This window comes from Sturnira hondurensis, unplaced genomic scaffold, assembly GCF_014824575.4.
Source record: "Sturnira hondurensis isolate 20B ecotype Veracruz unplaced genomic scaffold, ASM1482457v3 Scaffold0016617, whole genome shotgun sequence".
In the NCBI taxonomy this organism is placed as follows: domain Eukaryota; kingdom Metazoa; phylum Chordata; class Mammalia; order Chiroptera; family Phyllostomidae; genus Sturnira; species Sturnira hondurensis.
In genome coordinates, this window is record NW_028089248.1 from 3,640,187 (window position 1) to 3,665,112 (window position 24,926).

Sequence of the window (24,926 nt, forward strand, 5' to 3'; positions counted from 1 at the left end):
TTCTACAGATGCTTCTGCTGGGATTGGGACCAGGACTGCCCTGCAGACTGGTTTGGGAAGCAATGTCCCCCCCGGCCATGAACACGGTCTGCTTCTCCTTCCCCCTGTAGTTGTCTCCTCCTCTCGGCCACGGGTTTGTAGTTCTCCACCCCTCAAGGGCCCTGAGAGTAATGCCGAGAACCTGCTGTCGATCTGGTTCTGAGGGTCTCACACGCATCCAAAAGCAACGTCCATCAGCAAGCGAACACCCGGGAAAGGAACTATCTGACACTGCTTAAAGAGGTTTTGGAAGACAGAAAGCTTTCAGTAAGAGTTATTTATTCAAAAATATTCTCTCCTGATTCTGATTCCATATCGAATTCAACAGGGGGGAGATTGCAAAACAACAGATCAGAACTGTTCATACAGAGTATGACAGGGACTTCATTAGCTCGTTTCTGTGCTTTACTTCACAATGAAATACAAATTCATCACTTTGTGGAAGGTAAACATAACTGACACGTGTTTAATTTTATAAAGCGTGTCCTCATCTTTCAGTTAAAAATTCAGCTACTATAAAATGATACTGACCTGAGAGAGTATCCGAGCAGTACTTTGGACTTCCTTTTTTGGGGGGGAGGGGATTTAAGAAAAGTTATGATTGCTTGGAAGTTCCTTCACTGCTCTCGAGAACCACCCGAGGCCCCTCCGTGTCTCCGCTCTGCACGTTTCCAGTGATTGAAATGTGCTGGCAATGTGAATTCCGAGAGCAGCTGAAATGGCACTCAGACCCCAGAGCCTAAAAAAGTGTCTCTGACAGGGTGTGAAGTTCTTAGAGCTTCAGATCAACACACAGGACAGAGCCATGGAGAAGCGGCTTTCTGACACATGTGCTCAGAGAAAACCCTCCCTCGTCGTGCACTTCGGGGCGAGGACTGCGCTCCCAGCGGTGCAGGCAGTCAGTCTCCTGTGAACCGTCTCCTGATACGCAACAAACCTTCTCAAGTTCATCTTCACATTGTCGAGCACGCACAGCTGGTCTGGGCTGTACTTGCCTCTCCCTTCTTTTCGTATCTGCCAAAAGAAAAGTCTTACATGATTGGGTGCGAATCACCGATTCCTTGAAATAGAGGAAGCGTTTGGTTTGGGGTGTGTTTCTTGCAGCACAAGACGGCTGCCAGAATCTGATGAAACACTTTCACTTTCCAACACTAATGGAACACAGTCTATAAGCCACGAAGATAAGACTGTGTACCTTCTGGTTTAATTACATTTACTGAGGTAACACGGGTGAGTAACATCAGATAAGCTTCAGGCATATATCCCAACGCGTCACCTGCACACAGCACGGTGTGCTCACCACCCAAAGCCGAGCCACCTGTCACCACTACCTGACCCCTCTACCCTCTTCACCTTTCCCCTGCTCCCTTCTCCCCGGTAGTCCCCACACTGTTGCCTATGTCTATGGGTTTGTTTGTTGTTTTCTAGCTTATATCCTGCGTGAGTGAAATCACACATGGTTCTTGTCCTTTTTCATCTGCCGTGTTTCACGTAGCGTGTATGTTCAAGATCCCTCCGTACTGCCACAAACGGCGATCTTCCTTCACTGCTGACGGCCAAGCAGCATCCCACTGCGCGCAAGGACGCCTCCTTCACCCACGAGGACGCCTAGGTCGCATCCGTGTCTTGGCTACCGTGAATACCGCTGCAGCGGTTACAAGGGCCCACGCGTCTTTACAAATAACCGCTTCCAAAGTTTGGGGGTAGCTACCCAGGAGGAGGACCCTGGGTCGAGTGGTGGCTCTAGTCGTGACTTCCCAAGGAAGCGCCACGGTGCGGCTCAGTGGACTGAGTGCCAGCCTGTGAACTGAAAGGTGACCAGTCCTATTCCCTGTCAGGGCACATGACTGGGCTGGGGGGGGTGAAAGGCAACCAATTGCTCTTGCTCATTGATGTTTCTCTCCCTCTCTTTCTGCCTCCTTTCCCCTCTCTTTAAAAATAAATTAACCCAGTATAATAAAAAAACCCAACACATTAAAAAAAACAAACAATCACCAAAGAAAAAAAACTAGAGGTTTCAACGAAACGCAGTGAAGAGAGGCTGTCCAATCCCCCCGCCAGTATTCAGTTACCCACGGTCAGGCCCTGCTCAGTGTTAGCCACCAGCCCGACCCGCTTCTGACGCCAACACGCCAACACGTGAAGACATTAAAAACAAAGCAGTATTAAAGTTCTTCAACCGACACCCACGTCAGAGGTAAGAAAATCAGAAGACGTGTGCGGCCTGTGCTTCTGTTTCTTCTGGGAAATAAAACTACTTTTTATGCCTTAACATTTTTTCAGAACATGTAAATTTCTAGATACGCAATCAAATTCAGTTCTTTCCGTGAGGCCTTAATTCTGCGTTAGAAACTTGCTAGATCAAAGAAACGCATGCCGAAAAACAACAAAAAGATCATCTTCCTTCAGAAGCTCTCTTTTCTTCGCAAAGATTAAAAGCGAATGTTGAATTTAAAATCTAAAAGCCAAAAAGACAACTGTTTTACTCCAAGGGGGTTTGCCTTTCTCCTGGCACCAAGGGAAATATCCATGACGGCGGAACCAGCCCATAACGCACCACGTGACATAAAACGAGGCTGGAGATGGGGAAGAGCCCTGTGGGCTGCAGACTCCTGCGTTTGCACCTAAGGGCGCTGGCGGAGCCACTCAACTTACAGAGGAAGAAGGTGCCATGCCACCCGGCCCAGGTCACCGAGTCTCAGCTCTGACTTGGCCGGGCAGCACTTGCAGGCGGGGCTGAGGGGCTCGGGCACCAGGAGGGGCTCGGGCGGGGCCTGCACACTCCCGTTCTCACAGGGCGAGGCGGCTGAAGTCCTCCCCCATGGAACGGCCCACATACCTTCATCCTGAAGACTGGCTGGAGCTCTCGCAGAGCGGGCAGCAAGCGGATCTGGACGGAGGCCCTCTCAGCCTCTTGGCCGTCTGCGAACACGTCGAACAGGGCGTCCAGGGCCTCTCCTGCGACCACCAGCGAAGGGTCCTTGGTGGCGACCTCCAGCAGGGAGCACCCAATGGTCTGGGGCCAACAAGATGCACGTTATCACCAGGATTCCCGGGGCGATTTCCCGAGCACCGGCTTTAAACAGCAGTGATGCACACATGACATTGTACACAGAAATGCCGGCAGAAAAGAGGCAACCACACACTGATGTTTCTCTCCCTTTCTCCCTCCCTTCTCCTCTCTAAAAATAGATGAAATCTTTAAAAACAAAAAACCAAGCCATTCCTAAACTGCAAAGAGCGGTCCAAGAGTGAACGGTTTTGTCTGGTGGCTCAGCTTCACCCTTCACGTCTGAAAGGCATGTGCACAGTGGGTGCTCCACGCAGGAGAGTGGAAGTGCTAAGAACCCCAAGTCCCAACTCCGGCTCCCCCTGTGACAGGATGGCCCCCGGACAGTCCATTCACCCCGCTGGGCCGCAGTTTCCTCATCTGAATCTAAGTGTGCAGATCACAACATCCTACGTGGTGGGCGGTAGGGAGCGTGCGGCGCCCCTGTGAAGCAGTCTCACTGCAAAGGTGGATCTGGATCTGCATTCCCTGTGGCCCGAGGGCTCGCCACGGGTGCAGGCAACACAGAGGAGGGAACAAGCTTAGCACCACGGGAAAAAAAACGGAGAGACCCAGAGGCTGGACACCGCGTAGGGACAACTGACCCCGGGGTTCCGGGGCAGAGGTGAGCGGTCACGGGTGTTTCTCTGTCCCAGAGTCCAGAGGCCTGGAGGAGCCCAGACCACACACACGACCCGCACACTTCACTCGGGTGCTGGCCCAACCCTCTGCAAGTGGGTATTTTTGGAACTAAAGGTGTGAGAATGGACCAGGTGCCGGACACACTAGGAAAGGACTCTTAGCTGAGTAAAGCAAGACGATGGCGGACATATAAGAAACTGCCCCCGTGGAAGACATGCATGTGAGCGCGCACAGTGTGCACTTTGGCTGCACGTCAGCTGCCCGGCCGTGCCCTGGCCCTCTGGGGGGCCATAGAGGAAGGGGTGATGGGGGCTGCCTCTCTGGAGTCACAGGGGACTAGAAGTGTGGGGGGGAGGTGAGTGTTCTACTCTACGTTCTTTTCTACTCTTCCAAGTGTCCTGCTGTGTGCGCGTATCATCTTTTGAAAATAATGGTCTTACAGATGTCACTGTCACTGTGACGTGCCTGGCAGGCTAAGTGTGCTGTCTGCTAAGTGTTGTGCTGCCCATCAGTCAGGACCCACACTTGAGCAGGCTTTGTCACCGTGTGCTTTGTCACCAGCTCTAACAGAGCAGCTGCTGAGCACCCGTGCGGAGGGCAAGTGCTGGAAGCAAAATGCCGAGCAAGTTCCTGTGCACGCACAGCGGCAGCGGCAGCATTGGGGGGACGTGTGGGGTGTGGCGCGGGTGTGTGCGGCCTGGCGTGGAGGCTCCCTCCTGGAAGGACAACCGCACACCCGTGTGACAGCCAAGGTCAGGGCATCTCAAAATTCTGAACTTGCCTTTCACGGGAGACAAGTTCATTTCCGGAAAAGTATCTCTGGAGTAAAGTTAAATGGCAAAATGGGACTCAGCTTTCCGAGTCCCTGTCTAATCTGTGCAGTGAAGGTGCATGAAGGATGTCCTTCAGTGAGCACCTTCTCAATACGTCTTCTCACGACATCCACAGAGGTTCCCTAAAACCCACAGTGACAGCGACGAACCATTGGGCATTTCAGGACAGAAGCAGAATGTTTTACCTTGAGAGTTTCCAGTGTGCCGTCTTCTTTGGCGAGGACGCTGCCCGTGATTCCCAAAATACTGACCACGTTCACGCGAACGCTGACGTTAGCGCTCTGAACGCCGGCTCTGCACAGTATCATCAGCTGGTCCGGCGTCACGCACTGTCGGAGAGGAGAGGAGAGTGCGTGCGGTGTGAGGCTCAGCCAGGACCGACTGCACTGGACGCACGGCTGACAGCCTGTCCCGCGGGCTGCCCGGCTCCGAGAACAACGCAAGGTCTGGGCAGAGAAGTCAGGACACATTTCTGATCACCCCCCAACACGGCTGGCCATTCAGAGCGAGACAAGGCCTGTCAGTGTCGCTGTCGTCACTGAAACCCCCACAGCCAGGAGCCTGCAAAAGGGGCGTCGGCTCCTGTCAGTTTCACTTAAAGACGTTCCTTCAAATGCACTCCGACCAGAGAGATTCTACTTTCTTGTCGGCATTGATCGTGAAAGTGTTTTGAAAATGTAATAGGATGATGTAGCTCTAATAAAAATTGGCTGAATCTACACAAAACAAAAACTCACTCTGAGACGTGTTATGGTCAATTACTGAAGACTAAAAACCACTAAATTATATAGCGCTTCACTAGGCAGGAATACTTTCCATTTTAAGCTCATCTGAACGCATGTGCAGACGTGGTATTGTGGAGTTTGACCTGTGACAGGCAGCCCAGTGTGGGGATTAAGGGCTCAGGACCTGGAGTCTGACATCCTGGGTTCAAATCCCAGCCCCTCTACTTGCCACCTGGCAACGCGGCACAAGTTCCTGAGTCCCAGTAGACCCTCCCCTTCCCCTCCCGGAGGGGCTGGGAGGGCTGAGTAACACACATCAAGCACTCAGTACATGCTGGCATCATTTTATGGAAGAGTCCCGAGCAGTTCTAAACCATCTAACTCCTTTCCGACTCACCTGCACCACTCTGCCAAACCTAAAGGTAACAGCAAGTAGGCCTCAGTTTCTCAGAAAATAGTCTGTTGGAAAAAATCCCACGAACAACGGAGCTGTCCCTCACTAGGTTAGGCTGGGGGGGACAAGGAAGGCGTGCTGCGTTACCACTGGGATGACTCGCAACGAAAGCTGCCCAACGTGTGAGAGCCACAGGTACAGCGGTGGACGGCCGAGCAGGACAGCTGTGTCTGGGCCTGGAGCTGCCACGCGGCATGTCGGGTCCTTGGCCTCCTCGCCTTATAACGCCCCAGAGAGCCAGGCTCCTTCGAGTTCTAAAACTCAAAGCCCGCGCCCAGTCCACCGCCGACCTGAGCGTTCATGGCCTGACTACACGTGGGTGACTGATCACCGGCCGAGCCCGAGCTGAGAGTCATTTCAACACCAGGCTGACGCCGTCAGTTACTGCCTGAGTGCCATGGAGACTCAAGGACAGCGCTGGACATTCCTACAAGCCCCACCATGGAGGGGCTCCTGATCCTCCCGGCGGCCACCCAGCAGGCCAGGCATTAGAAACTAAGAGTCCAAAGTTATGTTCTTGAAAAAACACACGGAGTACTTCTTAGAGCGTCCGTGTTAGAAGCCGGCGGTGCAGACCCCACTGCACAGTGGAACCCCAGGCACCCCCAGCAGACTCCGGAGCAGGAGGACGTCGGGTGCTCTGCGCTGGAGGCGTGGCCGCAGTGCTGGGGCGAGAGGCAGGCACAGCGCTGGGGAGAAGGGGTCCGCGAACTGCAAAGCCAGGTTGCTGGGAAGAGCGGCTACGTGGGCAATGATGTCACCCAGAGTGACGACGGGTCAGTCAAGAGAAGTGGAGCCCAGTGGGACCATCAAGCACAAGGCGCACCGAAGGACGGCCAGTGACTGGGACCGAGCAGGGCCGGCAGACGCAGCCGGCTCGTCACTGATAATTAGGGGATGTCTGTTCATTTGAGGGTGTGGGTCATGGTGGCGTGGCTATGTTTTTCCAAGTCCACGTGCTGTCATGGATATAATGACGCACATAATAGAAGACGTATGGGTGGGACAATGCCACGAGTGACACGCCACCGTGGAACCAGACGCGGAGGTGTCGGGGAGACAGGAAATGCTCATGGGCACCGAGAGCTGGCTGCCCCTGTGGTGGTGGCGCCGGCAGGCTCACTGTCTGCACTAAGAAGGAGCCGGGCCCTCTGCTCTCGGCGGGGGGTCTGAGGGTGCCCCCCATGCAGAGCAGGACGCGGAGGTGCTGCGGTGCCCGGCTCGGAGGCCATGGTCACTCACTGCGCAGGGTCCGGAGGGCATAGCCCAGAGGGTCCGCACCGGAGTGCTTTAGAAGGACAAACAGCAGCCAGAGACAGTGTTCACAACGCCTATGACAAATGGGTTACACCAGTGACAGACCTACTGGGTGCTGGTGGCAGTGGGGGGAGACAAGAAAGATTTTACATTTCACGTTACACACTTCTGTTTTCTTTTTACAAGAATCGCTGCAGTAGAAACAAAAACTGGAAAACAGTTAAGTGATAAATGCCGACCCTTTGCTAGTTGCACACGAAAACTTTAACCCTTACCTGGGGGATGTTCTTGGAGGCCATTGTTTGCAAAAGGGCCCGAAAGGCACTACTTATGGCTTCTAGAAAGTCAACGTGCTGAGCAAAATCTGCAAACAAGAGTGAAACGTGAATCCGCCTTTCTCCAGACAAGTGCTTCTGAAGAAAAGGAAACCGAACCCAGTAGAAGCACGCAGGGTGTGAACACACGCCGGTGCAGTGAGAACACCGTCCGGGTGGAAGCCGCCTCCCAGCACATGGCCCCTGCAACCTGCACCCTTGGGCCCAGAAGACGGCCACGCTGAAATGACCTCGGCTGGGCAGGGCTTCACGGGCAGCCCTGGACCCCGGACACCAATTTTCGTTTTGGGCCCACTTTATCGGGATGCGCAGAAGCTGGCTTTTGCAGACTGACTTCAGCCTTTCACAGATCACCACCAGCCTGCTGGTGAGGGGGGCCACCTTCCCAACCAGAGTCCTCACAGCCCGCACCCCCCACCCAGCCAAGAGCTGCTGCTGGACAGGGCAGGGCAGGGCTGGCCGCCACGGTGTTCAGGGACCCAGCCTCGCCTGACCACTCGGCTCCTTTTCACTCCTTCCTCACGGCCCCTTCTCCCCACTCAAGATGAACAGAACAGCAGTCAACTACTGCACTAACACGGCCGCATCGAAGTGGAGAGGGGGGGAAGTGAGCATGGCTGGCTCCCTCACCTCTGGTGGGACGGGAAGCGACTCACTTGGTGTGGTAGGTTCCATTTTCCAGAAACAGCCACTTGTAGCGTGACATGATCTTTTAGAACCTGGGCACTTCCAGAAAGACGTGCAGTCTCTTTCTACTCCCTCCGAATCTGGGTGGGACTTGGGGACTACGTCTCCAACCAACACAACGTAAGGAAGTGCCAAGCTAGGTCATAAAGGACTACCTGACCCCTGCCTGACCACACACGTGTCTGTGCACCCCTCTCCACGCTGCCCTGGGGGCCCAGCCCCCGGGGTGGGAGGGAGCCCAGGGCCCAGGGCCCAGGAAGAGGTCATTACGAAGGACAGTTAACCACATGCACCGTCTGCCTAGGGTTTTGTGTACAAATGAAACTGACCTGTATCTGCACAGAGACCAGCCAGTTTGAGATTCGGCTCTTATTATGAAAGGTGTCTGAGTAGAGTGTTAAGAAAAGCAAGGTGTAGAATTGTGTGGGCGGCATTCTATCACCGCCTGAAAAACAGACACTTTCATATCGAGAATCCTTCTGGAAGACGGTGCAAGGAACTGACCAACACTGGGGGAGGAACCGGGCGGGGCTCACACAGGGAGGGCTGCTGCCCACCCCAGGTCCTCTGCACCACCCACTCAAATGCAAACCAAGTGGTTTTATCTTTAAGAAAAAAAAAAAAGAATAGACAATTAGCCAAACACACTCATGAGCCCTAAACTTAAGGCATTTGTGATTCAGCCTTACTTGGTCTGACATGACCAGCTACAAACAATCTCCACGAGAAAGAAAACCAGGACCCAGAAACCCACCTGTGCCCCGTGTTCCAACTCCCCGCCACCTGCAGCCACGGGGGCACGACCGGTGGCGTCAGCAAGGGCTTCTACAGGCTGCGTGACCCAAGGCGCAGTCTGAGTCGCTGCCCCTTCCAGTCCCGCTCCACCCGAACGCCCTTCCGCAGCAGGCTGAACTCACCTGGCCGAGAAAAGAGCAGCGCAGACAGGTGCTGTGCCAGCGCCTGAAGGGCCGGCGCTCCGCCCAGGTGCTCCACCTCCAGGAGGGACACGAGACTCTGGAGGCACAGGAGGGCTCGGCACTGCACGGTGTTCATTCTACAAGGGAGGGGAGACGATGCCTTGTTTCTCTGGCCGGGGCGGAGGCAGCTCTTCGGGCCGGGAGCATCAGGAAACAGGAGGTCGGCGGCAGAGAGCAAAGGCCGGGGCAAAGGCAGGGGCAAAGGCAGGGACAAAGGCCGGGGCAAAGGCCGGGGCGGAGCCCTCCTCCAGCCAATCAACTCAAAGGGACGTGGCTGGTACCCACAGCTGACCTCCGCTGCCCTCCACGCCCCACCTCCCTGACCCCGAAGGTCCAGACTTTGATGTGAACATGTCCTTGCTCTTCTTTCCAGGCTTACACCTATGTGTGTGTCCCTGAACAGAAGAGCGTGGCGGCGCCCGTGTCTGCGCTTCGTGAAAGCCGCGCCAGTGTGTGTGCTGGGTTGTGTCCTGCTCTCCAGCTCGGTGGTGTCTGGTCCACGTGGTGAGAAGTTCTGGCTCAGGTCCCGCTCACGGCTGTGTGTTCTGCCGTGCGATCGTGCCAGACGCCTCCATCTGTCCTGCCGCTGTCGGGCAGTGAGGGTGCTTCCGGGTCGGGGCAAGCGTGAGCCCCACCACCACGCGCACTCTCTGGCCTCAGTGCACACGAGCACACACTTCCCTGGGGCATGACGCGGAACGGAACCACGAACCCAGGGGCACTCGGCCTTTCTATCGCGTGGTCTGCCCTTTCCCGTAACAACGACGACAGACGGTTTGGAAAACAGAAAGCACTTACTTTCTAATCAAAGGTTTCCACGTGGGGTTTCTGGAACATACGTCCACTGCAATACTGTTTGGAAAGGCAGTTTTCTCAAATATCTAGGTGTTAAAACGTCATAAAGCAAAAGTTAAAGAGCAGGCTCATTGTACGTATACCAGACCCCTTCGCACAGCCCCAACACAACCCGCCCAGGAGGAAAGGTCAGCTCACGTGCAGGACTGTCCGTCCATTTAGCTTCCCAGTCACCTACTGTGAGAGCTTACTGCCCCTGCTGGCCCCAGCCTCCCCGACATGTGCAGTGAGCCCAGAGCGAGGACGGTTACCTTCCTGGGGAGGAGGAAGCTGGTGAGGGCAGCGTGGACCTCGTGGGAGAGACAGAGTGGGGAAAGCAGCTGCCCAGCGCCCTCACAGAGGGCGTCCTCCATAAACACCTCGCTCTCGTCGCTGCTGGAAAGCTCCTCCTCCCACTCATCCTCGTCCTCGTCGGCGGGACCTGGGAAGGGCGCAGAGCACAGGGCAGTGAGACGGGTCCTGGCGGGAGCCCCCCCGCTCAGCCTGGGAAAGGAAGGGACCCCGGCCGCGAACCTTCGCTGCAGCACATGTTGACGACGATTTCCAGAGCCGTCTGCTGAGCTGTGAGCAGCGCCGTGGCCTCTCTCAGCTCCTTGTCAGTGGTCTAGGAAGAAGCAAACCACCAACTCAACACGCGGGCTGGCACCTTCACGGGCGTCCCCTTTGAGGGCGTCAAACTCACGTCCACCAGGGCCACACCAGCCTCACAGTTGCCTTCAAAGGGCCAGATGTAACTTTAGGACCGGACAGATGTAACTACTCCTTAACAGTGAAGTGAGAGCTCCGCCTGCCGCTGGGTGGAAACAAGGTGGGGGGCCGGGCTGGGCCCGCAGGCTTTGTGTTTGCCACCTGTGCCTCAGTGCAAGCGTGCTCAATGATGTCAATGACACACGGCCACAGGGTGGGGTGGGGACAAGAGTCATAAAGAGGAGGAAGCACTGATTCTTCCAGCACCGGGGAGCAAGCAGCTGTCACCTGGACTCCCAGCTACCTACGAGGTCATCATTCTCTATGCGCTACTCAGTGAGAGGGACAGGATGGACAGTCAGGCACTGTGAACCGGATTCACCCCGAAACTTAACCTAACGTATCGAGAAGCAGCTGTGCACACCAGACTAAACAAGAGCCCCTTTTAGACACCGGGCACAATGCACAGCACCCTGCCTTTAGCTGCCTGGATGTCTTCCTGGGGAAGACCGCACCAGTAAAAACTACGGGCGAGCCCTGGGGGGCCCACAGGGCTGCGCTGGGGGCGGACAGGCCTGCTTCTGGGCCTCTTCCGAAGGTTACAAAAAGCCCTTCTTTGACAATGAAGGAGGGAGATTTTTTTCCTCTGGAAATGAATTAACATGAACTTATCAATCACCATTCTTAAGAGGGTTGTGTACATTTTCATGAACTTAATTTGCAAATCACCTATGAAAAGGGAAAAAGCGGGAGACTTCCGCCAAGATGGAGGCATAGGTGGAAACACTGTGCCTTCTCCCACAGCCAAGTTTGAATACAACAAAGGTTTGGAGAACAAAGACACACCCAAAGACCAGAAAATTGAATTATACGGAAGTCCGACAACTACGAACTGTTCAACGGGGACGGTAAGAGGGGCGCAGCCAGCAGCGGAGCAGGGTCGGGCAGGACAGATCCCCCGACCTAGGCGAGCAGGCAGCCCGGAAGCAGTCAGGGTGCGGGGCAGACTGACCACAGTCGCACATTCGCACACAGTGAGATGGACCACGCAGGCCCCAGCGGGCGAACCCAGTGGTGGAGGGCTGACGGTGGTGGCACACTCACGTGCAGTGGAACGAAAGGCGTGGCCCCGTGATGGTGGTGGCTTCGGCGCCAGTGGGGGCCGAGGCGGCAGGCGGAAGACGGGACGCCATATTCCCTCTCTGACCCCGCCCCCACATACAGCGTCACAACCCTGCGACTCAGTTGCCCTGCTCTGGTGAAAACCTTAGGGCTCTGATCCTGCTACAGAACAGGCACAAACAGCCCGAAAGATGGCGCAAGAAGACCTCAAAGTCCCAGAGCCCATAACTCCCAGCGACCAAGAAATTGCCAGCCTCTCAGAAGCACAATTCAAGACACTGTTTATCTGGATGCTAACAGAACTGGTTGATTATAGTCACAAATTAGAAGAACATATGAAGGCTAAACTAATTGAAATGAAGGGAGATGTCCAGGAATCCAATAGCGATGGAAAGGAAACTGGGACTCAAATCAATGGAATGGACCAGAAGGAAGAACGAAACATCCAACCAGAAAGGAATGAAGAAATGAGAATTCAAAAAAATGAGGAGAGGCTTAGGAACCTCCAGGTTATCTTTAAACGTCCCAACATCCGGATTATAGGGGTACCAGAAGGGGGAAAGAAACAGCCACGAGTGGAAAACTTACTTGAACAAATAATAAAGGAGAACTTCCCCAGTCTGGCAAAAGAAATAGACTTCCAGGAAATCCAGGAAGCTCAGAGAGTCCCAAACAAGTTGGACCCAANCAAGGTTATAAACTAAGGGGGGGAGAATGGTGGGGGAGGGAGTGTGCGGGTGGAGGGGAATGAAGGGGGGGAATAGAACAACTGTAATGGTATAATCAATAAAATATATTTTTTTAAAAAGGGAGAAAGCTACACTGACATCCCAAAGCAGTGCGTAAACTAGAATTAATGTGTATTTTATTGTCTGAATGATGGATGCAGTATAATTTATGCAGCACTTCACCAGTGTGGGATATTTCAGATTACTTGGATATCTTATTTCCTCAGATTTACTGGGTCAGAGTTTAAAAACACAACTCGAGACCTGTGCCATCATCCCAATTTCCTGTCCAGAGTGTTTATTCTCATTTATAATCCAGCAGCTACTTCCTTATGCAACAACTTAACTGTAATTCGAACCATGTTCTTAAAAAAAAAAAGGGCAAATTGCTCACTGAAGAGATGTGGCTAATTTAATGCTTGTATTCCTTTTACTGCTGCCGTTTGCATGCATGACATGAATGCGTGTAAAAACTACTCTACTCACTGTGTGTGGGATACTCAACGGAACACATGCCTGCATGTGTTTCGCACAGGCTCTTCCTCCCTTCACACGCACACGGCCCTGGCTCGGAAGCAGCCGAGATTAAGTCCCGCCTTTTACACACCTCGCCTGCTCCGAACCTCACCCCGCTTCTCACTGCTGTCACACTGACAGAGAGAGCCAGCACAGAGGAAATGTTATGACATCTGAGACGTGCCTGAGGGTATTTGGTAGTGGAGGGGTGAGGGGGCAGGGACGGGGGTGACACGTAACAGACTACGGTGTGATCACCGACAACCGTGGCTGGTGGAAAGGGACTGCCCTGCTTCCCCGTGCCTTAAAACAATCACCTGGGCTGCTTCTCTCTTTACACATCTGTGACTACAGCTTCTCACGTTAAATGCTGCGATCACAGGTTCTGATTCTCAAGGACCCCTGAGCGGTGCAGAGGACTGGACCCAGGACGGCCACAAATCTGCATTCCTGGCTCGTATCAGCCGGATGCCCAGTAGCCCACCAGCATGGTAATCATCATTATGTTAGCGGATTTTAAAAAGCAAGCAGCTTTTACTATAACACTGCATTTTATAATCTCTAAAATTTTATTTTTAAAGAATACGTAGGGAAGTAAATCTCTAAACACCAGTTAAGTACTCATAGTTTTTAACCAGTCTCGGGAGACATGGAGCTTGGTTCCCTCGGTCCCTCTAGGAAGGAGCCCCTTGGATATGAGGCTGGCGGAAGGGCAATGCTTGGGAGTGGGACAGCCTCGGGTGCTGACCAGCCCCATCCCACAGTGCACGTGTGGACACAACACCACAGCTGTCCCAGATCGAAAACCGAGCCCTCCTGTGACAAGTGAAGAGATGTCCAGGGCTCTTTGCAAAACCCTCTTGGGAGGACCAGATGCACAGCTGCACCTCTGCCTGTCCCACTTCCCTGATTTAAATTCTCAGCTCTGACTCAGATACACGAGAGGGGCAGGAGTATGTGTGGGAGCACATGCGTCACCTGCTCTGGAGGGGGTGCACCAGGCCTTTTCAGACACTTTGTGATTTGCAACCAACTCAGGGGCAGTATTCGCCTGGCACCCAACACAGCCCTCTGCACCTACTGGCTGTGCACGGGGGCTGGAAGGGTCGCTCTAACTGCGTTCCTTCCTTTGTGACATCACCTCGTCATGCTTTATGCGACTTCTTGAATGCAAAAAAGGAGGAGACTGACTTTCGGGTATATTCTCACTTAGAGAATTCTTACTGGGCATAACCTTATCAAGCATCCAAGGCGCTACCTCAAGGTGGTTCTGTTCCAGGTCACTTCACAGGAACAAGGACTGGCCTCGGGTGAGACTGCAGAAGCCATAGGCAGCAAGCTTCCCATTCAGGCCTCGCCACCCTTCTTCGGGATGACCTCAGCAGCCTCCTGCCCGGGCTTCCTGCCTCCAGGCCCCCAATACCACAGCCCTGCATTCCCCAGGCTGTCTCCACCCCAGCCATTAAGTCCTCTCAGGAGTCCTGCCCCCAAGACCCATCTGCCTGCCTTTCCCCTCCCTCTGCCCTCCGGGCTGCAGGTGAACCAGCTGTAGACAATCTGCTGCCTCAGGAGCTGGGCCCAGCCCTCTCACAGTCCTTAGCACAGGTTTACAGTAAACCACAAGTATGTGTCTCCTCTCCCAAGGGTCCCTGAAGACAGGAAATCTGTCTTAATCATCTCTCACTTCTCGGCACCTGGCCCAGCACCTGGTCCCAGGCAGCGGCAGTGACAGTGTGCACCTGAAGGGGTCAAGTCCTGGCCCCACTGGCCTCCTGACTCCTTGCTTGCCTCCACAGGCCACTTTCTCTCAAGCACGGCTCCTTCTCTGCAGACCCGCTTGGCTGAAACGTCTGCTGCCCCCAGGACAAGGCACCCTCACCCTGACATCACACCTGAGCACCAGCATCCCCCCATCACCCAGCCTGCAAACACCACCAGCCTCCGTCCACCCCACGACCAGGTGCCCTCCTGTGTGCGGCAGCGGCGAGCAGAGGGGTGCCTGGCCTGCCACTGTGTCAGGCCAGCACTAACATAAAGAGGGACATGGGTGTCCCGGATCGGGCAACCCAACCAAAGTGAAAACCGCTGTCGCCGGGGGACAGTCTGGGAGACAGCACGTGAACGACCTGGGGGACAGGGCGGCTGCTGAGAGGGCCGCCTGTTTCCAGAGCGCTGCAAAAGTCTGGGGCGTCCCGTCTTGGACATCTTCTGTATACAAAGGTTTCGTTTTAAAAAGATTTCTCTCTCCCTTTGGGCACGGATTTCTAAAGTTATGAGAATTCGTGGGAAAAATGGACCAATTTTTACTGAAATTCACATTCTAATTACTTTTACTGCAACGCTTTACTACAAAACTTAGGACACCTACTGGAAGGAAGTCTCGGTATTAACCCACGTGTGAAAGCACCGACCCGACTTACCGGGAGTAAATCCGAGACGAAAGTCCTCCTCCTGCCTCTTCCCTTCGGCGGAGCCTCTGCCATCCCTTCGTCTTCGGGCAAACCCCCCCCACCAGCGTTCTCCGGCGTCCCCTCGGTCTCCGCGGCGTTTTTCAGCCTTTGCATCTCGGCCTCCTTCATTCGAATGACCACTTCACCGGCGTCCATCTCCAGAACCTCAGATAAGATCTTCAGGACAGCATTTATGATTTCGGACTGGCTCTTGGACGGAACGACGTCCTTCAGATTCCAAACAGTGCCTGGAAAATGAGAGCAAAGACCAAGGGTCGCCTGTGAAGTCTCGGATTAAACGCAGTTTTCAACGAAATTGGCTCCGTAAGCTCGGCTGCAACTTCAAGGAGTCCTGATCCCACCGCCTCTGTTCAGTTTTAATGAAAAGCCGAAAAGCTGCGCACAGAGGCAGCTCCCTCTAGCACACAGCCCTTCCCGGTCAGCAACGGACCGGGCCCACTGCTCCGGTTTCTTTGAAAACAACAAATTCAGTTGCCTCGTTTCCTTTCATCTTAACCTGGGCGGCTCTCAGGCAGCTGCTTTTAGTCCATGAGGGGGATGGAATGTGCTCAAGTCTCACGGTCGCACGCACACACCAAGCAGCAGGTGCCTAGGTTTTTGATTATCCTAAGAGAATGCGCACTACGGTAACGTGAGAGTGTTTAAAAAGCGACGGATAAGATATAAATCCTTCCTGGACATACACCAAAGAAGTGAAAGCAGGGCCTCCGACGGGTATCTGGACCCCCGAGTTCACAGTGGCGTTCTTCAACGGCCAAAAGGAGGGAGCTGCCCAAGTGGCCATCTGCAGAGACACGGGTGAACCAAATGTGGCCCCTATGTACGGTGGCGCATTATTCAGCCTTAAAAAGGAAGGACATTCTGACACATGTCGCCACAAGGATGAACTCTGAGGATGTTCTGTTAAGTGAAATTAGTCACCCAAACACCCGACAACAATGCAGGACTCCATGCACACGAGGCGGCTGGAGTGGACGGATAGTAGGAAGGCAGCTGCTGGGGCGGTGGGGGGCGTGGTCAGTGGGTGGAAGGCTGTTCGCTGTGTATAGAACTTCAGTTTTGCAAGATGAAGGAAGTTCTGGAGATTGCATGCATGACAACGTGAATTTATTTAACACGACTAAACTTAAATACATTTAAATATGGTTAAGTTAGAAAACTTTATGCTACGTGTATTTTACCACTTAGAAAAACCCCACAACACCTCTCAAGAAAAATTACTCCTGCAAGGTCAAAGGGCAAGAGAAAAACGTCTAGAGGAGCTACACTATTACCAACTACTCAACAGATGCCCAGATTATTTCTTGTTTGTATTTGGAAATTCTCGGGGTACGAGGGCTGGGGGACACCTTGGGGAACAGGGAGTGGCCATGTCTCTGACGCCACTCACCACCCCCTGGTTAACAGGGGCCCCAGCTGCAGCGCCCCCTGCTGGACGACCGTGGGTGTTACACTGCAGGCAAATTGGTTCCAGAAGGCTCCCCAGCCATGCACAACCGCCTGCGTTACTGGTCTCCTCTTCAGTATTACAAAGTTTTCAGGACAGACACAAGCACAGGAGGAAATACAGGAAGTCCAGCCCCTACCTCCACCCGTGATGAGTTACTGAAAGGCACTCGATCACATGTGGCTGAGTCTTACCTGCCACCAGCGTCTTTAGCAGAACATGCTCCATGGAACTGGCCGGGGCCAGCATTGCTGATTCCAGCACCTGCAAGGCCGAGCCCCTGAAAGACGGCAGCAGCTCCGGGTTGTCCTCCGTGACCGTCTGCAAGCAGTAGGCTGCGAGGACAGAGACAGAGGTTCAGAAACAGTGAACCCTGCTAGGGTGACTCATCCCAAAACAACACATCGGAAGACAGTCGCATCCTTACCACTCGTCCGCACACCACTGATTCTGCAGGGTGCGTGTGCTTGGGGTACCACCCCCACACAAGGGCCCCCTAACAGTAGGTGCTGGGAAGGACTGTTTGCTTTTCTCTTTGCTTAATGTATCACTCTTTACAGAGGCAGAATTTTATGAACTCAATTTTACAGGCTCTTGAATGCCACAACCAAGTCCAGTGGCCATAAACATCAACACAGGCTCATCCTCAGCCACGTGCTGTGGACCAGCAGCAAACAGTCCGCGGGCCCAACACCCGTCCGGGCAGGACACTCTCGGAGGTTTGTTGTCGCTAACACGCCCTGGGTTCCGGACATTCTGGCTTCCTTTACACTCAGCATGACCTTTGAGGTTACAGCTATTTCTGGTGAAACGGTACTTAAGAAAAAAAGTATTTTACATACAAATATAAGCAAATTCAGAGGTGGATAAAATATTAAGAGAAATGAGCCATTTAACTCTTCCCCTGAATTAAAATAAGGCAAATAAATCTGTAACAAGACTAAGGAACAAAAACAGGAGTCCAGGAATCAAGTTTTTTTCAAAGCTGTGGACTAACTTTCCTGAAATTCTTATCGGGACAGAAACTGTCCTCTGAGATTGAAAGTCACCTACCAACTGCCTGGCCTCACTGTTTGCCAAATGCACGCTGACTCACTGACTCCCGGCTTCTGCCGAAGATTCCACTCTAACAAAACGATTTGTAAGTTCTTCCCAGTTGTGTTTGGCCCACTATTTGTTTTTTCTTTCCTGTTCTCTTAAAAGTGCCCACTGGCGCCCAGAGAAACACCAGGAAGGGGACACTCTCGGTCCCCACCAGGAGAAAGGCAGGGGTAAACAAAGGTGCCATCAGTACGATGGGCAGAAAAGAAACGCTCCCGATCGGACACTTCTCCCCGCAGCCGTGCCGAGCACCCGCCCCCCGGTCTGCCCCCTACCCCCGCTGAGAGAGGACCTGCCATGCACGGGGGTGGGGGCCGGGCGGCTGAAGCTGCCGGACCTTCCCCTCCGTCCCGCCCGCCCGTGGAAGGGAGGCGGGCCCAGGCTATCAGTTTCCTGCCAGAAGTGTGAGACACTGGCACAAGGAGGTGGAAGGGGCCTAGATTCCAACCAACCAGGGCTCGGAGGCCTGCTGGTCGTGGGTTACTGCTCCCCAGGAAAAGGGCGACGAAACTCGGGAATCGCCAGAGTAGCCCCGAGACTGGTTAACACACTGGAAGCCCCAGGGGCTCACGTGACCCCCCCATCCGAGTGAAGAGCAGGAAAACCGTGTGAGCACTACGTACAGATCGTGAAAGAGCTCAGCTACACGTTCGCATACGAGAAAAAAAATCACTCTCGCAGAACAGACACGTTATGTCGGGATTAAAATGTTCAAATAAGGCCACACATACTAAACAGATCATCGCCTTTTCTCCACTTACCTACTGAAACAGCCAGGTCGACATTGGTGGGAAACCTACTTAAATACTTGATTACAATCTCCAAACACCCTTCTCTGTTGAATATAGATACTGCTTTACTATTGCATTCACTAAAATGAAAAAGGAGAAAGAGTTTTACTATTCACATTTTAACATTAAGAAATCAACCACAGAAGTTCACGGAGAAACACACGAGGCTCCATAAAAGAACCGGGACTGGGGTCGGACACCCGCCGCCTTCGGGGATGAGGACGCCCAGGCCGACACACACTCCCACACTCCCACACTCGCACACTCGCCGTGCGTGAGCGCAGCTGGGTGTCTGGGCTTTCCCTTCTACACCAACCTCTGGGAGCCGATCTCTTTACCTGTGCCCCAGTTTCCTTACAAGACATTGGAGCTGGAAGGGATCCTAGAAACCATTTACTTCTAGACGAGGAAACCCAGGCCCCAGAAGGAGAAGCGACCAGTCCGAAGACCACTCATGTGAGCGGCAGCTCCCGGCCTCCTGTTCTCTCCACTCTGTGGTGGGAGTGAGTCACAGCGAGGCCCACAGGCCTCCGCGCTCACTGCCCCAAACGCTTCTACAGCAGAAGCTATAATCTTGCCAAAAAAGCAGACTGTAAAACGAGGCAGAAAAAAGCAAACCCAGGCTGTGTTTCCAGCCATTTCCACTCCTAACTGCAGATGCCCTCCCCCCACCACTGCCACGGTCACGACACAGAGTGTGGCATCTCCCCATGGGGCCACGGCAGCTCCTCTCCTGCATCTATGTCCCTGTCACATCGCAACGCCACAATGGAGAAGTAAGGCAGCCGCCAAGCCTTGTGGTCCCTGTCTCACTCCAGATGCCAGACCAGAGCAGTGATCGCCCTGGGACCTGGCTGGTTCTAAGACAAATTACTGCTGCCTAAGGCGACGGGCATTGTGGGGAAGGGTGCGCGGTACACGCCCGAGGCCAGGATGCCTCTTATTGTGGTCAGCAGCACCGCCTGGAGAGGAGAGCTGGAAAGCAGGGAATATGCAATCCAGGTGGCAGCAAGGGGTGGGGGGGCACGCTAATCTTAGGTCACATGACTTGACCGCCTACCAAGCAGCACGTACAGGTCCACTCAGGGGCACAGCCATCCCTCAGGGGCAGAACACAAAGATCCGCAGCCTGTGCAGCGCCGGGCCTGCCACCCGCCTTACCATATGTTCCACAGCACATTCACGGCCTCGTTGGCTATGTTCTCAACACAACTTTCACTCGGATCTTTCTCTTTCTGTGCCGACATCTCATCTGAATCCAGTCCAGCACTACACTGTAACCAAATGTAATGATTAGCATGCTGGTTCAAGAGAATAATTAAACAAACAGGCTAATGATAACGATGGGTCACAAACACAGAGCAGCAGAAAGGACAGTGGTTCACGAGCCGATAGAATTCTTGTAGGCAGCACTGTGCCCACAGCCCTGGTCCCCTTTGGGATACAGATATACAGCATCTCACACTGAAAGGAAACTGTAAAACCAACACGGAGCATTTTCTCTAATGTGATACAGACAGTAAATAAGGCGGAGAAAGGCAGCACCTGCTAAGAGCAGACACCCACACAGCGCTGTCTATGTGCGAGACAGGCGTCTAAGCACTTGACATACATTGAATCATTCAATCCGCCACAACACTAGGAAGGAGGTGCACTATTATCGCCGATCTCCCTCTGCAAATAGGAAACTCAGGTACAGACAGAAGGCTTGCTGAGGGTGTAGCCCGGTATATGGTGAAGCTGGGAATCAGGTCCAGGCATTCTGGATCCAAAGCGGGTGTGGTGAACCGCTCTGCAGGGCTGCCCCTCCGGTGGAGTCCACGGCACCCCTAAATCCGGGCTTCTCATCTTGGCACCACCGACACCCAGAGCTGGGTGACTCTGTGTTGTGGGGGGCTGTCACGTGCACTGTAGGGTGGTTAGCAGCACCCTCGGTCGCTACCCACCACATGCCAGTAGCAGGGCCTCCCCCCAGCTGTGACAATCAAAAACGGCTCTGCACTTTGCCAAACGTCTCCTGTTGGGCAAATCACTCCCAGTAGAGCCTCTGCTTTAGAAGGGAACAAGGCCGGTGCCTCTCATCAAAACTGGGTCATTTTGCCCTGGCTGGTGTGGCTCAGTGGATTGAGCACGGGCCTGCGAACCACATGATCGCGGTTCGATTCCCAGTCGGGGCACATGCCTGGGTTGCAGGCCAGTTCCCAGCGGGGGACACACAAGAGGCAACCATACATTGATATTTCTCTCCTTCCCTTCCCCTCTAAAGATAAATAAATAAAATCTAAAAAAAAAAAAAACAAAACTGGGTCATCTTTACTTAGCCATAAGTACAAATTACCCATCAATACAGAATACCGGATGAGGGTCATGCCAGAGAGAGAGAGCTCCTTCATGCCTGAACTACACCATGCAATCGAGTTGGCATGACATTAAATTTGGGAACTCAGCGTCACCTTCAAGGCAAATTCCTAATGTCTGTACTTCAGCTTCCTCATCTGTGCAATACGAATAGTTTACAGATGCCATCTCTGCTCTGAGGACTTAATAGCACACAAAACAGCATCTGGCACATAAAGAAGCAATCAATAATACTTATTATTTTTACTGTATGAAGTTTAAAGTCTAAAGGAGTCTGTCTGTTTATAGTTTTAGGAAGGTCTTTTCCAACCGGCATCTAAATAAATGTGATGGGGATAAACCGGGTATTGCTATCAACAAGGAGACATAAGTGTTTCCATGAAAAGAAATAAAATTCCCATGGGCTGCTTTGTGGGAAGACAAAGTAACTAACGCCAAAGAACTAAACAATCTAACAAAACCCCCCACTGAGTTTGCACAGTGAAAGCCACATTTAACGTCTGCCACCGGGACAGTTACAACTGCATACCTCTCTGAGCAGTGCGACCAGAGGAGTCATGATATCCTTAGCCACCATGTCGTCACAAACTTCAAAACCTCCACAAGCACTGAGGTTTCTACACAAGGAGTGGAAAATACGTGTTACCTTCAGATCACGCACAGCACAAAGCACTATGAGGCGCTTGAATTTATTTCCCAGATGAGATTGCTTATTATTTCCATAAGGTGCTGCAGAATCAATCCATCGGTTTCCACTTATCCATCCTGATGTAAACAAGTGACTGTGTCCCGTAACTGACAGGTCCATCTGAGATAGTACTGCAGCGGGGGTCTGCAGGGGAGTGGGGAGAAGACCTTTCCTATTTAATGAGAATAAATCGCAGGCTCATCTTAGGTGAAGGGACCTTGTCTTGGAATCCAGACTACAGGGGCAGCAAGGTAAGTGACACCCCCTGAAGCAACCCTCCCCGACTTGCCAGGTCAATGAATGACAGAGCGCTAAGGACCACAAACACTAACTTCTACTCTCGCCCCCTCTACAGGCCATTCGCTGCACAGCCACCGGTGGCCTTCTGAATAGGTCCATCAGATCTCCTGCATCCTGAGCCCCGGTCTTTCTCGCCAACCGCGTCTCTCCTCCTTTAACCAGGCCAAGCCCCCTGCTGCCTCCCTGCTGCTGCTGCGCCGCCCCCCCCCCCCCACGCCCCCGTCAGGTTCCTGCTCTTTCCTGTTTTTCCGTATCTGGCTCTCTCCTGCGTCAGCTGTCATCACAGCGCATCCGATTTGAAGGAACGCCTCACCCCTAACTCATCATCCTCTGGTTTTCTCCACTGCACATCTCACTCTCTATTGTCTGATTTACCTGTTTACTGGTCTCGTCTGTCTCACCAACATCGTTCTGGGAAAGCAAGGATCTCACCTGTCTTGCTCAATGTGCTGCCTGCTCAAACTCCCCTGCACCTAGACGACCTGCCACATATATAATGGAAGCGTTGCCTGAACCTCAGGACTCTCTGGAAGGTTCTTGGAGAGAGGACAATATGCGACAGGCCTTCAGGGACGGATGTTGGGCAAGTGGCTGCTGCCGATGCGGCCAGGGGGACACACGGAAAGCGAGGCAGCCTCTGGAATCTGAGTTCAGATCCCCTCTGCAAATAGGGAGCCCAGGTCATTGGATGGGGCTCGCCAGCTGCCTCGGCCAGGCGCACTAAGGATGAAACACAGAAGGCACTGGCTGCTCACAGCACCGCCCCAGGCGCCCTCCCTGCTCACCTGAGCGCTCCGGCCGCCGTCTCCCTCACCCCCAGACTGGGGTCCAGCAGCAGCGGCCCAAGGCGGCGTACAGCATCGCGACGCCCCAGGTCCGGGAGCGCCGGCCGCTGCTGCACCAGCCGGGCCAGCCCCGCGCAGGCGCACTCGCGGACCTCGGCGCTCGGGTGCTGGAGCTGGGGACGGGAGGTGTGTCAGAGGGCGAGCAGCACGCAGGCGCGCAGGGGGTCCGCCGCAGGCCCGCGCCCCTCGCCCCGCCCCACTCCTCCGGGCTAGCGAGCCCTGGGCTCTCACCTTCTCTAGGAGCTCCGCCGCCGGCCCGTCGTCGTCGTCCTCTCGCTCAGTCCCGTTCTCCGCCGCTGCCAACTCGGCCTGACTGCCGCCTGTAGGGGAGAACTGAGGTCTCTTGAAGCGCTTCGTCCTGCTCTTGCCCATGGCAACGTGCGCTGGGGGGAAGACCGATCCAGGAGGGCAACAGCAAGATGGTGGAGGCTGCCCTGCTGGCAGCAGAATCTGGCTGAGGAGGACAGTCCCTGCTGCTACTCAGCTGGGCCGGCACTCCGCCGAGTCCGCGTGGGAAGCAGTGCGCAGGCGTGCGCGGTGCGGCGCAGGCGGGGCCTGGAGCGATGAGCACGCAGGCGTAGAAGGCAGGGAGGGCGGGGCCAGACCTGGCTGCGGGGCGGAGTCCTGCGGAATTCCCCGAGGAGGAGGAGACTGGATTTGAATAGTAATAGAATTGCACCTCCCACCAGCTGGTAACGTTTATCAACTTACTTAACCTCACCAGAACTTTACTTTTCATAATAGAATGGGATTAAGGTTACCTAAATTGCGAGGTATTGTGCCGCTTAAATAAATTATGTAAAGCACCTAACACTAAGCCTGACATATAGTAGGTGCTCAAAAAGTATTAACTCCGATTTTATTTTGGATCCTTGGTGCTTAGCACAACTCCTGTTATAGTCAAAGGTCAGGTCATGTTTTAGAATGGGCTCCCTGAAGACGTTACATCATCTTGCTTCAGTTTTCTCATCAGTGAAATGGAGACATCAACAAAATATACCTAATACCATCATTGAAGGACTGAACGTAACAGTGTTTAAGATGCTGAGAACAGAGACTGGCACATGAGCACTACATAAATGGCTGAAACTTTAACAGTTAATGAAAAGATTCACAAATATTTATCGAGCACCAGGTGCAGTGCTGGATAAAATAACAACCAAGACAGACTTGGTCCCTGTCCTTTTCGTCTTTGTCCTTACGGAGTTTAAAGTTCAGTGAGGGTGTGTTAAATGTACAGTAATTGTACAAATAACTGATTACAGTTGTGATAAGTGCTACAAAAGAAGGAAAAGTACAGGAGAATTTTAGATAGTCTTTGTAATTGCAGGTCCGTATGGAACACCCAATAAATGCATAGCTATCAGGGCAACGCTGGATGGGAAAAAGTTCACCACAAGGCCACCCTGCCATCAAACAGTTGACTGTCTAGGGCTGGAGGTGACATTACCACAGCGTATCTTGAAAAACAATCATAGGGGTGTAGCTAAACTTGTACAGAAGCTCGAGCCTACTGGAGACCTACTTTGGGACAAAACTTGGAGCCCAAATATATGTTGGTAGGTTTTACTTCCTAGATCTCTTATCTGGCCTGTCACCTCCCACCTCCCTAGCCCAAGTCTTCTCTGGTCTCCAAGTGGCCTTCTGGTCTCTTTTTCTACCCCATCTATGGGACAGCTGGTTATTTTTTTCAAAACGAACATCCGTCCCTCCGATGTCTGCATTATTTTGATTCCCTTTGCTTAAAACCTTTCCATGGCTTTCCCTTTCCTTAAGATCAAGATCAAAATCTCCGTTGGCTGCAGGGTCCCCCCCCACCAAAGCTTGCAGCTTCAGCCCACCTTGTCCTCTGCCTGTCAGCCACCCTCCAGAGGGCTGAGCTCTCGTCTGCCTCCTGGCTCTAAAGAAGCCCCAGTCCCCACCCCTGTCCCGGTGAAGGCAAAGTCTCACTTCTGCAAGTGTCACCTCTTCCTTCCTTCCTAGATTTTGAAGTCTGAGACGGACCTTCCTTGAGAGAGC

The 24,926-nt window shown here is 53.4% G+C and overlaps 1 protein-coding gene across 1 annotated transcript; it reads right to left on the reverse strand.

The window, feature by feature from the left end:
- Positions 1-349: 349 nt before the first annotated feature.
- On the reverse strand, positions 350-23,458 carry HEATR3 (HEAT repeat containing 3). The gene is made up of 15 exons (XM_037066361.1): positions 23,139-23,458; positions 22,848-23,020; positions 21,604-21,691; positions 19,878-19,990; positions 18,687-18,796; positions 17,019-17,159; positions 15,327-15,604; positions 10,367-10,457; positions 10,105-10,274; positions 9,797-9,879; positions 8,939-9,075; positions 7,275-7,363; positions 4,749-4,892; positions 2,879-3,055; positions 350-1,053 (listed from the first exon to the last, which is right to left on the reverse strand). Exons 1-15 carry the CDS (start codon positions 23,277-23,279, stop codon positions 874-876), a joined length of 2,115 nt encoding a protein of 704 aa, XP_036922256.1. The 5' UTR covers positions 23,280-23,458; the 3' UTR covers positions 350-873.
- Between the last annotated feature and the right edge of the window lie 1,468 nt (positions 23,459-24,926).

Excerpts from the sequence above, each read along its gene's own strand:
- HEATR3 (XM_037066361.1), bottom strand. The coding sequence starts at position 23,279 with ATGGGCAAGAGCAGGACGAAGCGCTTCAAGAGACCTCAGTTCTCCCCT. Across the intron at positions 9,880-10,104 it reads GCTTCCTCCTCCCCAGGAAG|ATATTTGAGAAAACTGCCTT; the intron begins GTAACCGTCCTC and ends TTTAACACCTAG. Across the intron at positions 9,076-9,796 it reads TGGAAACCTTTGATTAGAAA|AATGAACACCGTGCAGTGCC; the intron begins GTAAGTGCTTTC and ends CCTCCCTTGTAG.